Here is a 12,382-nt window from a genome sequence, read left to right as displayed (position 1 = left end):
ATCAGAGGCCCGGGACACAACGCCAGCACTGTTTCCTGCCTGGGAGCAGATCAGAACGGATCAGCAGAGTGATGTCATCAACCGCACAGAGAGGCTGGGCTGATCCCAGCAGATTCACTCATTCATTCACGTCACAGAGGGAACACTTTACCGGGGACTCACTTGTATCTTAGTTCGGTCTAGACAATGACTGAAAATGACTTTTTATACTTTTTGAGCATCTATCTCTAAGAGATAAACATCTAAACTGTCTTATAAAGGAGAAGGTGATCATATATAACGGTGAGTGGGAGGGTCAGGGTGGAGGGGATGAAGTGACAGAGCTGACAAAGTGTTGGGTGGATGATGTGACTTTTGTCCTGTCAATCCAACAACGGTCGAGTAACTCTACACCTCAGCAACATGCACACATACACATGAACCGCATGTCCTTGGCGGTCCTACACATTGTGTTCCAACACACAAACAAAGAGAGAGAAAGTAATGCTGGAGGTTTCTTGTATGTCATCACGTCTCTCTCACGCCTCTCACTGTGATCCCTTTAATTATCTCCTCTTCTGAAAGGGAAAGAGCTGGAAAAAAAGAGTCAGATATGCTACTGGTGGGGGGTGGGGGTCACATACGCTAACTTATAACAATAAGTTAGCGTATGTGATTTTCTTTTTAATTCTATTCAACCCTTATTTTACCAGGATAATCCCATTGAGATTTTGAATCTCAACTCAAAGGGGGTCCTGGCCAAGACGTCAGCGCAAAATATTCAAACAAGCGCCACAAAACAACACAAATAACAGTCTTCAAAAGCAAAACAGCAAATGGCATCAACCAAAGAATTGTCATTCAGTATTAAGACAAGAACATTGAAATTATCCTTCATCCTGCTTTTTAAATCTTGCATTCTTTTATAAGAACGCAAGATTTAAAAAGCAGGATATATAGCTTAAAGTGTCTCTGTAGCTCACACCAAGATGAGGATCAAAAAAGCTTTAAAAGCACTTTTACCAAAAACGGTGAAGGTTCTAGTTTCACAAGAGGATTTTCTTGTTTGTAATATTACTCTGTATTTCTGTTGTTTCTTTTTGATTGTTCCTACAAGGATGAAAGGTTTTCTTGGTTATGAATAACCTCTTTACTTTCTCTCTCACTCTGCACTCAGATTGATTTGAAACACCTGTCCTATACACACTACAGCCTATACTCTGATAAAAACATCATGGTGAATCATGTTCAGGCTCAACTGATTCTGAGAGGGTGTTTCATTCAGAATCTTGTAAAGAAAACTAAGCTTTCAAGTTGGAGTCTGGATTTACCAGGTTTTTTAAAGAACATGCACACAGCTGATTCCCCCGAGGCTCATTTACAAAACCAGTTTCAGCGTCACTGGGTTTGCTCTCCAACTCTTTGTCCGTCTCTCATGTTGCCCTTTCCTCTGTATTGATTTGTCTCCCCTTCACTGTGGCTCTTAAACATCGAAGTGTTTAAGGCTGGATTCTTTCATGAAGGAAACCATTTACAAACACAATACTACGCCCACCTCACTCACAGTCCTGGTTTGTTCTTCTGAATTAAAGTTGGGTGTTTCTATAGCCCTGAGGATTGAGCAGACTCCAGTAGAGCTACCTCGCCTGAGCGGGGAGTCTGCCTGCTGGTGGGAAAAGCACAGCTGGGTACTTTTCCCAATAAACAAGCTTATGAAAAAAACAAAGCTGCACCAAAGCTGATTATGGATTTCTAAGGGGATGGAGGGCTTTTCTTAGAGGGGCGGTTGTAATCCGCCCTAATGTTCTCTAAACAAATGGAATAATAATTCTTTTGGCACGGGGGTGTGTATTAAGGAAGGGAAGGCTTCAGACTCATAGGGAGATGGCGGTATGCAGGATTACATTTTAATTACAGATCACACCAAAATTACCAGGACCCAAACATTACATTATATTAAATACACTTGTCTCGTATCCATCCATCTCCCTCATGTCTCCTCTCACCTTCCTCAAAGCCGTCTCTGAAGGAGCCCGATCGGCTCATGGTGCGAGTCTTCTCGTCAAGCGACATGCAGGAGTTTCTCAGACGGTTGTCGCTGCAAGGGTCAAAGGAGACTTCCTGATTGGTCAGGCTGTTATTGCGCAGACCGGTGAGGTTGATCTGAGCTGCCGAGGTGGGGCTGGATGCTGTGAGAAAGATATATGAAATAATATAAGTCGAGCAAGGATGGGTTTTTTTTTCACGTCTTTTGTTTAGTCTATAAAATGTCAGAAAACTGTGAAAAAACAGCTGTTAGAATTTCCAAGAGTCCAAGGTAACGCCTCCAAATAGCTGGTTTTGTCGAAACACGAGTTTACAATGCTATGAAACAGAGAAAAGCAGCACCTCCTCACAATTTATAGGCTGAATCCAGAGAATCCACTGATAATATTTAGTATTATGATATCAAACAGAAGCTGAATCAAGTTAAGTTTCACTCAGTTGAAAAACTGCCAACCCCTCATTGTCAACAGCTTGATGGCAATGCAGTTTGAGTTTAGAGTTCTAACATTTTCAGAGATCAAATGTACTGTGTGATTAAAGTAAAAACACAAGGAGTGCTGGGTTTTGGCGTACCGAGCTGTCCGAAGTTGAAGCGGGTGCCGGAGGGGGAGGTGAGGCTGGAGCTGGGGGAGAACGGGGAGTTACTGGCTGATTCCTGCAGCCCACTGGTGGAGTGGGAGCGCAGCCAATCACGGGCCTCCTCGTGGCCCCGCAGCTGTGGGGACGGGCCGTACCTACAGGAAGTCAAAGAGAAGATTAAAGTGGAAGCGATAATGCAAAAAGTGTGGATTTTGTTACGGGACAAGATGATCTGGATTCAGATTTTTCTGACTTTTTACAATCAGTTGGGTGGATTTTTTCTTAAGCAGCCAGATTAGTAGCCAGGATCAAACAGGATGGATCAGACGCCAAAACAAGGATTTACAACACCATGAACATAAGACTGATTCTCAGCTGAGAGCAAGACTAGAGGAAAAAAGCAGAAAAGAAGCCAAAGAATATTTGACCCCCAAAATCAGGCCCGCTACAGCACAACACAGATATAGCTCTATACCACGACAAAGTGACATGCCTCGTCACAGAAGCACAACACAACAACACATGTGCCAAGTGCCAAACAAAAACGTCAAAAGCATTTTTTTATTTTTATTTTTTTTAAGTGTGAGCACCAGCCTCAAAGAGTGAATGTAGACGCAGAAATAAAAGACAAGATAGAAGACAATTTGGTGAACCAGTGTGTAAAAGCGCAACACCGCCCAGCAGGAGGTGAGGTCAGTACCTGAGTCCTTTCTTAGGCAGAGTGTTTCTACCACAGTGTGGCCCTCTGTGGGAGAGAAACACTTTAGAGGAGGAAAGCAAAGGAGGCAAGGAAACATGTGTCTGCATCTCTTAAAGACTACCTAATACTAGTTTTAACCTGCAAAAGATACTGTTCTTATGGACAAACTTATGCAAAAGTACTTTTACTCGAGGCCTAAAACAACTGTAAAAACTCTCAACTTGCTACAAAAATTTAGTTGAAAGAAAAAAGACTTGAGGCAGATTGCAATAATAACATCATGTGCCCATGCTGCAGGGTAAATGTGCACATACAAACTCTACCACAAGGCGGCAGTAAGTGAACACGGACCACTAAACAAAACCAGTGAAGGTGCCAACATCCACACAGACAACCTCACATTTACACTCTCACAAATGTCCTTTCATACAGGAGCTAGAGGTCCTCAAAATAACCACGAGCTACCACACAGAGCGCTGATCTCCACATCGGAAAGAAAACACAAAACTACATCACAAAGCGTCTCTCTGTGGTTCTCTGTGATGCTCTCTGTGTGGCAGCAGGTGGTGGTTTAGTAGGAACCTCCACTGCTGTTTCACCAGAAGCCTAACACTGCACTCAGGCACGTTTACCTGTCCTGCTTCCGAGGCAGCGTGTTTCGGCTGAATAAAGGGCTAGCGGACGGGGAGGAGAGGGGACTGATGGAAGACAGGAGGGAAAACGCACAACAGACACAGAGAAAGAAAGTTTTAGAGAGTAAAGATCATTCTTCAGAACAGAGATCAACTGCGAGATTCAATGACGTTAATACGAAAACTCAGTGAGGAGGGTGATGTCATATCCTCAAAGCTTCCACTGATGCTATTAAGTTTCCTCTGAGACATTCCCGTCACATTACGCAGTCAACCTGTCAGGAAGGAATCCGCTACAACGACCACAATTACTGTTTAATCGACTGAGGACGCCACAGGATTTACTTTCTGTGCTCGAGTGTGGACAGAACAACAAACAAGAAGCGACACCTCGCCACGACGGATGCTTTCTGCATCATCTCCATTCTGGATACATTAAAAGGAATTCATGTCAGAACTGGGCAAGATTTTAAAAGGTGGAGAAGTATTTAAATCCTTAAGTGACAGTATCAATGTCAAAAAGTAAAAAGAAGAAGATATACTTACACATTATTAAGTAAAAGTCATGCATTCCAAAAATAAAGTACACTTGTTTGATCAGCAAAATGTTCTCAAGTATAAAAAGTTATTATGCAGAATGACCCCCTTCAAAGCATCATATCATATCATCATTATACTGTATTATTAAGCAGCATTTGAATGTTTTTACTGGTCGAGGTGAAGCCAATCTTAGCTACTTACTAAACAATGAATTACATTGTTAAACTGATCATATGTTGTGTATGTAAAACGTTAACCTGCACAGTAACTCGTCATATTAAGCAATGAGCTAGAACTATTAAAGAAACACTACGTGACTTTCTAAAAGAAGAAATGGAGCATTTTTTGCTGCTACTCTTATTTGGTCTGGTATGACCAGTAGCTTATGGTGGCTAATGGCTAACACATTGTATTTAAGGAACCAAGAAACAACCTCATATACCACACTGGAAAACAGATCACAGACTTTGATTTTGATGGTTATTTTTGGAAAAGGAAAAAAAAAAAACGTTTTAAAAGAAATGGGACATTCTGTGTGTCCTCACCTCTCAGACATGCCGGTCTTGGCGCTGCCGGTGCGTCCCAGAGCGGACAGGGTGTCCTCCCTGTGGGTGCCATGGCCGCCGCTGCCCAGGCTCATGTCGATGGACTCGCTGCTGGTGTGCATGCTGCTGACGGAGGGGTATCCCATGCTGCCCGCCCCGCCGTGCCCGCCCAGCGTGCTCTCCCTGCTCTGGGCGGAGGAGCTGCTGAAGGTGGTGCCCCACGTCAGGCTGTTGGAGGGGCCGGTGGAGGAGTAGACTGAGCCGGGACTGGAGGCCTGTGGAGGGGCGGAGAGGATGTTATAGTTTTGGAAGTCTGTGTATTCTAGCACCGAAACAATATAACAACAACAACAAAAACATCCGAAGTAATTCTTACAATCAGGCAGAAATCCTACAACTTAAATGTGTTGCTTTTCTCAGTGTCTCTGATGCATTTTCTCTTTTTTTTGATGTTCTATTTGCTTTTACGGTCACTGACTATTTCAACTTTTGAACCGAAGCTTACTGCGTAGACACCACGGCTGCTCAAAAACAATGCCCTGTGAGTCACTTTATGATTGAGACAGACTTCTGATGTAGTCCTATGATTCAGGATAGTTCATGACTGAGCATGCTCAGCCTTTGCTGCTCTGTTGTAATATGTAGCCTACAGTTAACCAAACAAGCGCCTGTACCGCTCATCTCTACCTCCACTGAACACACTCATTAGTACTTAAAGGAATTCATCAGGTTTGTGGTATTATGTCAGGTGACTTACAAAATCATCTTCCTGTCCCGGCCAAAGCCCTGTCATTAGCTCCCAAACACCTTCAACACACACATCATCTCTAAGCTCCAAGGTAAATAATCATTTCTAATCTAAAACCCAAACTCAACCGTCTGGTGTGACAGTGGACCAAACCCTCGAGCTAAAGTGTAGCTCTAACAGACACAGTTAGATGTTTGACAATTCTCTGGAAGTTCATCACAACAACAAAGAAGAATATTGATTGTAGCCGCTTTAGCGAATAACATAAGTTATTACAATCCTTCATAAGGAGGAAATAAACGTAGTTGATATTTGCAGTCTTGACGTAAGACATTTCCGCCACCAGCTCGGCTAAAAGTTCAACTCAAATGCAAATCCAAAATAAACTCCAAAGAAAAGAAAAATTGCTTCCCCTCCTTTGATGATAAGTAATGGGTGGCGGGCAGTTGGAGAGTGTGTACAGCTAAAAATAGCAGCGTAACTAATGAATAAGTAGCTGCTCCCATGACTCAGTTGTACGGATAAACCGGGCTACTTCAGTCTTTTTTAACTTTTCTACATAGTTTCTGCTGAAGCTTTATCGTACAATTAGTCATGAATTACACTGTATGTTTACCATGTCAAATCACAGCCAGTAATCCTCTGGGAGCTTGTGGAGGACGTTGTTATCTATGCTCTCATCATTTCCAGAGGGAAGCTGACTGACAGATTGATCCATTGTCTCCGTTTGTAGCTGACGCTGACCGGCGTATACACGTTGCCATGACAACACCGTAAGTTGAGTTACGCGAATTGTATTATTATTTAGTTTATTTCTGCAATTGTAATACATTACGTTTACTGTAATTTCGGGTACCTTGTGTTAAACTCGTAACCGTTTTGTCCTTGTTTTACTCATGATGATAAATGAGCTTTTGTTGTTGTAACGTGACCATTAACCCGGAAGTTAAGCGGAGCTCAGAAAGACGAGAAATGGCGGGTGAAAACAGCGAACTTTTTCTTTCCCGTAATGTTATTCTACTACTGGTCTATCAGGCGAACACGGTAAAGTTTATTAAGTTAACTCATTAAAGTACTGTTATACTTGTTGTAGGTGATGAGAGACAGAGCATTTGTTTCTTTGTTGTTTGTACATGAAGCTGTTTTGTGTCTTCTAGTTTTCACGGTGTTCCATGAGAGGACAATAATAAGTGTGGATACACCGTTATTTGTTTACATGTTCTTGCTCACCTGCTCGCTGCCCAGCGTCCCCATCCCTATTCCCTGCACTCTGCCTCCAAACAGGGGGCTGCTGGTCTCGCTGTCCACGCCTCCCAGGCCTCCGTCGGGGGACTCCAGCACCGTGCCCACATGGTTCATGGTGGCGTGGGGGTTGGAGATAACAGTGGAGTTCTTCATGTTTTCAGCCGTGGTTACCGGAGCCTGTTTACAGGGCTTCCCACCAAACAATCTGTGGAAAACCAGGGAGGGAAGGAAGGGTTTGAATTAAAGTATTAAAAGAGCAGGATGCCATTTCCTAAGATCCTTTTTGTTCCTATGAATTTCTACAATAATCACATAATCAATTAATAAAGAGTGGACTCTGCCAGAATGATGGTTGAACTTCTACAGACAGAAATATGTACATTCTGTCGACGTGTGAGCTTAATAGAGGATATGATGCTATAAAAAGTCAATTTATTAGTGTCTACATCGACATGTTTTGTAGTGCATGTTGTACATAATAACATCTTTTCATGCTTAATTATTCTACACTGATTTTGAATAAAGTTTTCAGGTGTTGAAGTGGCTTGAAGCTATCTTTTTGTGTGTGTATTACTGTCAATTTAAAACGGATGCTGCTGCAAGGTCATGAGGTTGTAAAAAGCATTAGTATTCATCCTTCAGGGATTATGAATATTAACAGCAAATTAAACAACAAATTTCATGTAAATATTCATCGCTGTTCTGGATCAAAGAAGCGGAGAAGCAAGCTGGCTGAGTGTGCCACCCTGAAGGTCCCGCCGCAAACAGGACAAAAACCCAGTATTATCTTTACTTTGCAGCCAGGAGAGGTACAGTAAGTGCTCCGATCTGAGTCAGGGCCAACACACACACACACACACACAGAACTCTCTCCTGGTTCTCTACTAATCCTGGGTTACAGCTAAATGGCAGACTATGATGACTGGAGCCGCGGTGGGCTATAATGGCAGCACACAGTCTCTTTGAAGAGTTATCACTCCCTCACATTAATGAGGGCAGAGCGCTGAGGTAAGACTCAGCTCCCATTACCCAGCACCACACCCTCCCTTCTCCAGCCTTCCCCCCCGCACCGGCAAGGCTGAGGCTTGGCAGCTGATCAGCCCGGCTCAAAGCCTGCCTTTCACAATGGCCTGATTTAACCTCACTGAGCGTATGTATGTGTGTGTGAAAAACAAGCCCACACGTGTGATCATTACTCACCACTGTTTATCCTTTCATGGGACTACATGATTACTACCTTTTCAAGTGACCCTCTCTCTCTCTCTTTCTCTCTCTCCCTTTGTGTGTTTGTGTCTATGTTTGTGATTTATGTGGGTAAATTCAAGCCCATACAAGAAGGCCCCACTCAGTATGGCTCATCAGTTAGCCGTCATTATGTGTGCAGGATCACTGACAATACAAATTATATTCTGTGTGTGTGTGTGTGTGTGTGTGTGTGTGTGTGTGTGTGTGTGTGTGTGTGCTCACCTGCGCAGTGTGGGTGAAGAAACCTGCTGTCTTCCTGTCAGGGGAACGGTCGCTGCTCCTCCACTCTGCATCCCGACTCCGCTCCTGAGGTTGTCGATCTCAGAGACGCCCTTCTCCCGATCCGTCTGATTGGCCAGCAGGCCTCCCGAGGCGTTGACCTTGGTCATGCCGATCGAGTTTTTCCCATGAGTCGTGACGGAGAGCACGGCGGCCTCAATGCTGCTGGTGGAGGAGCGGTTTCCGTTGCGGGCGGTTGCTCCCGAGCGGCTTGGCCTCGGCAGGCTGCGGTACTGCAGTGTGGAGCGGGCGCTCATGGGGAGGAAACCGTCATCGTGGTGACCCAGCATCGACGCGCCATCCTGTCCGCCGGCCTTCAACCCTCCTGCAAGCGAGCGTGCCCCAGATTTGGGCATCTTCCCCAAGGTGGCTGAGCCACTTGTGATGGTGGCGCCGCTGGCAGTAACCATTGTCACCATCCCGTGGCCCTGCTTCTTGAAGCCGAAGGTGCTGGTAGGGGTGCGCGAGGTGTGCGAGGTGTGTGAGGCGAGTGTATGTGTCTGGGAGTGGGGGTCTGAAACGGTGTGCGTGAGGACGTTCGTCGTCGATGTGCGGCTGGTGGGGATCGTCTGTTTCTTGGCCTCATCGCCGCTGCTGCGTCCTGCGTCCGAGGGCGAGCGGTGAAGGCCGTTAGGACGAGGAGAGAGACGACCCTTTTCTGACACCTTGACATCATCCGTCTTACCTGCAGGACACACGGTACAAGACATCAGTGGGGTGTGTGGGTGCTACCGTTTCATGATTTCACACTCACAGATGAACAACTACACCAGCCAGCTTTTTAAGAGCTAGTATTTTTATTTCAGAAGTGAGAGGATAAGGAGAAAGTTGGAAATGTGTATTTAGTTTTTAATTTAAACTATATTATATCTTTTTATTAAAAACTTGTATTAGTGGTGGATGTCTGCGTTACCTGAACTGTGGGCCTTGAGGCCACCGGAGCTCGTGGAGCCTGTGCTACTGGTGCTTTTAGTCCGGGGGGACGTCACCCCCACCTGAGTGCTCATGCCTCTCCTCCAGGAGCCCGTGTGGGACACGGAGGGGGTCTTCCTCCCCGAGCCGCCCTTGTCGGACTCGTCAGAGATGTCGGAGGGGTTCCGGCGGCTCCACTTGGAGCCCGACTCCATCCTGACCCTGCTGTCTGACCCGCCGTCTGGCCTTTTCACCTCGTCTCCTGACCAGGCCTGGTGCACCACTGTGGAGGCCGAGTGCTTCTCTGCATCTGTCACGGGCTGGGAAGACACACAGACGCCCTCTAGGTCAGATTTATTACTGCTGAAGAAAGCGTCTTTTATGAGACGTTGCCAAGTGCCTCTCAAAAGCACTCCTTTTTATGACCGCAGCCATCATGCTGTGTGTAATGTCGCCAGCATCCACACCGACGTCACCTGAACAAATAGTCAGGAAGCTGTTTGGCCACATCATTGCACGAGCAGAGAGAGTGCTCCTTATTCTTTGAACTGTGAGAGAAGCATTATTCTTGCTTTTGCTTTGCCGGGCAGCTCATGTTGAGAGAATGACTTGAACCTAAAGTCAAGTCTCAAGTCTGTCAGAACAAGCTTTAAGTCACGTCACAAGTCTTCACAAGCAAATTGCAAACCTTTCGGGTCTTTGAATGGTGAATAAAAATACTTCAAGCTGTTGTCTTGGTGCCGTCTTATTCATTTTTCACTTGATCGTGAACTTTAGCAGGTTCAAATGATTTGGGCCCAGAAGATTTTTTGCTTTAAAGTTTCAAGTTAAGTAACTTAATTTGTCTTTTTTCAAAATCTAAAACATATTGAAGGTGAGTTAGTGGCGAACTTCAAATTTCTTTTGAGCTTTTATTGTTTTGAAAAGAATAAAGGCTCTGGTCAACTAGCTAACAGCTGTTTAGGGATGATGGCTGCTGCTCTGCTGTAAGAATTTAAAACAGACGTAATCAACCTGCACTGCGTCCGGCTGCTGTACTGGGAGAAAGGCTCCTTTGTGCCCTCCTTTGTTTTTTCTTCAGCACCTCTGCAGTCATAATGGACGCTCGTCACATGGTGCCCGGCTCCACATCAGCCACAATAACGTGACTCAGCTGACAATATTATTATTATTATTATCGTCTCACCGATCACTCTCCTGAAGCGCAGTGGCTCTTAATCAGTGTTTAATGATTTGAGGCCAGAGTCAACATCAGCTTTAGCTTTGTGAGTTCACAGCTGTAGTCTCACATTCTTCTCTGAATGCAGAGGAATGCTGGGACGGACTGGGTTTTGGGAAATGAGGCCAAGTGGAAGGATACAGTTGCATCAGTTTACCACTTAATACATCTAGTTTACATTTATTCCAATCATTTCTCAACGCCATAGGAAATTAGACGACTTAATGTTTGTGGATCTTTCATTAAAAATCAATACACAGTCCAAATGTGGAATTAAAGGGCAACTGTGATATTTTATTATTTTAGTAATTTTATTATTATTAGAGTTTGTTGTGTTGGAGAAAAGAAAGCATAGCTTAGTGTTACCTAAAATATTTTCAACGTCATGGCTGAATATTTAGCTGTGTTTGGACATAATAACAAAAGACCGGATCAAGCTAAGGGTAAAGAAAAACGTGATATTTTTATATTTATTATCCTTTCCACAATGTTGTCAGACACTTAATACAATCTGTGGTAAAAACAAGAAGCTTTAAGAGGATGTACATTGACGGTGATGAATTGATATGATTACAGGCCTTTAAGCGGCCATCTGGAGTTTTCTTGCTCAATTCTGGACAATTTTTTTATTTTGTCCCCATTGGTCACTTAGACACGAAAACATGGGAATATAGGGTTGAAAAAAACAAAAGTTACTCTTTACCTGCTACCCTAGATAACTCACGCTGCATCAAAATGTCCCATAACATCTTTTCTCCTGGACACCATAAACACTCGAGCTCACTAAATGTGCCCTAAATAAGTTCTGTTGCATCATGGGATCTTGACTTTAAAAGGCGATATTGTCTGTGAAATTTTGATTTGTTGTTTTGATTTGATTTATATTACTCAGCTTCTTATCGTTCAAAGGAGACCATATATATATATATATATATATATATATATATATATATATATATATATATATATATATATATATATATATATACACACATGTAAGCCACATGGTTGAGGAGCTATTCCTGATTCATTTGGGAATGTTATTTTAGGCCTTTTCTTTCTGAGGGATAGGGCTAGGGGTTAACAGGTTGAAACCAGATCCAAAATGGAGATGGATACCCCGACCCGTGGCACAGTCATAAAAAGGTTGTTCTTAAATATGGATGTCAGTGTCAGCCTACCTGCGCGTTGAGGCCCTTGCGCTGTGCAGCGGGCGTGTTGGCGTAGGAGGATATGGAGGAGCTGGTGTTGATGTCATCTGTGTCGATGTTGTCGCTGATGCCACTGCTCACAGAGCTGCTGTCATCCCAGCTGGACACATAGAGGGAGAGAGAGACAGGGAGGTTCACTTTAGTTCTCTAAACTTAACTACTTAAACGGAAATAAACTGAAAAAAGATGGATCCTCTGGCTGCCTGGGGATTCTCTTCCTTTATTCTCCATCTGAATTGACTTCAGCTACAAACACACACACACACACACACACACACACACACACAAACAGGCTGAATGGGGTTGTCTATCATATGAACAAAGGCTTGTTGGAGGGGTGACATCACGGGCTGTGTGTGTGTCTGTGAGTTGTTCAAACAAACCCATCTGAACAGGGCAAACACGGCGGGAGTTAATGCAGGATATTTGTAAATATGTGTGTGTGTGTGTGTGTGTGTGTGTGTGTGTGTGTGTGTGTGTGTGTGCATCCACTGGGAGTCTG

General features: G+C 44.1%; 1 protein-coding gene and 1 long non-coding RNA gene across 6 annotated transcripts in view; one reads left to right on the top strand and one right to left on the bottom strand.

The window, feature by feature from the left end:
• Positions 1 to 12,382, bottom strand: part of nav2a (neuron navigator 2a) — a 214,169-nt gene that overhangs the window by 17,861 nt on the left and 183,926 nt on the right. For 4 of the 5 annotated variants that reach the window (XM_068731045.1, XM_068731042.1, XM_068731043.1 and 1 more), the window contains 9 exons: positions 11,851 to 11,980; positions 9,452 to 9,770; positions 8,482 to 9,223; positions 7,000 to 7,219; positions 5,022 to 5,296; positions 3,937 to 4,002; positions 3,305 to 3,349; positions 2,599 to 2,759; positions 1,986 to 2,168 (listed from right to left, as the gene is read on the bottom strand). In XM_068731045.1, the coding sequence (XP_068587146.1) occupies positions 1,986 to 2,168; positions 2,599 to 2,759; positions 3,305 to 3,349; positions 3,937 to 4,002; positions 5,022 to 5,296; positions 7,000 to 7,219; positions 8,482 to 9,223; positions 9,452 to 9,770; positions 11,851 to 11,980 (2,141 nt within the window). The remainder of the gene's footprint in view (positions 1 to 1,985; positions 2,169 to 2,598; positions 2,760 to 3,304; positions 3,350 to 3,936; positions 4,003 to 5,021; positions 5,297 to 6,999; positions 7,220 to 8,481; positions 9,224 to 9,451; positions 9,771 to 11,850; positions 11,981 to 12,382) is intronic. The other variant, XM_068731044.1, reaches the window with a different exon arrangement.
• Positions 6,749 to 7,554, top strand: LOC137887822 (uncharacterized). Its single transcript, XR_011105071.1, has 2 exons — positions 6,749 to 6,813; positions 6,927 to 7,554. It is a non-coding gene; the product is annotated as an uncharacterized lncRNA (long non-coding RNA).

Source organism: Cebidichthys violaceus, unplaced genomic scaffold (assembly GCF_023349555.1).
Source record: "Cebidichthys violaceus isolate CVI_PGR_0920_01 unplaced genomic scaffold, fCebVio1.0.p SCAF_5, whole genome shotgun sequence".
In the NCBI taxonomy this organism is placed as follows: Eukaryota; Metazoa; Chordata; class Actinopteri; order Perciformes; family Stichaeidae; genus Cebidichthys; species Cebidichthys violaceus.
This window is presented reverse-complemented; position numbering and strand designations above follow the sequence as displayed.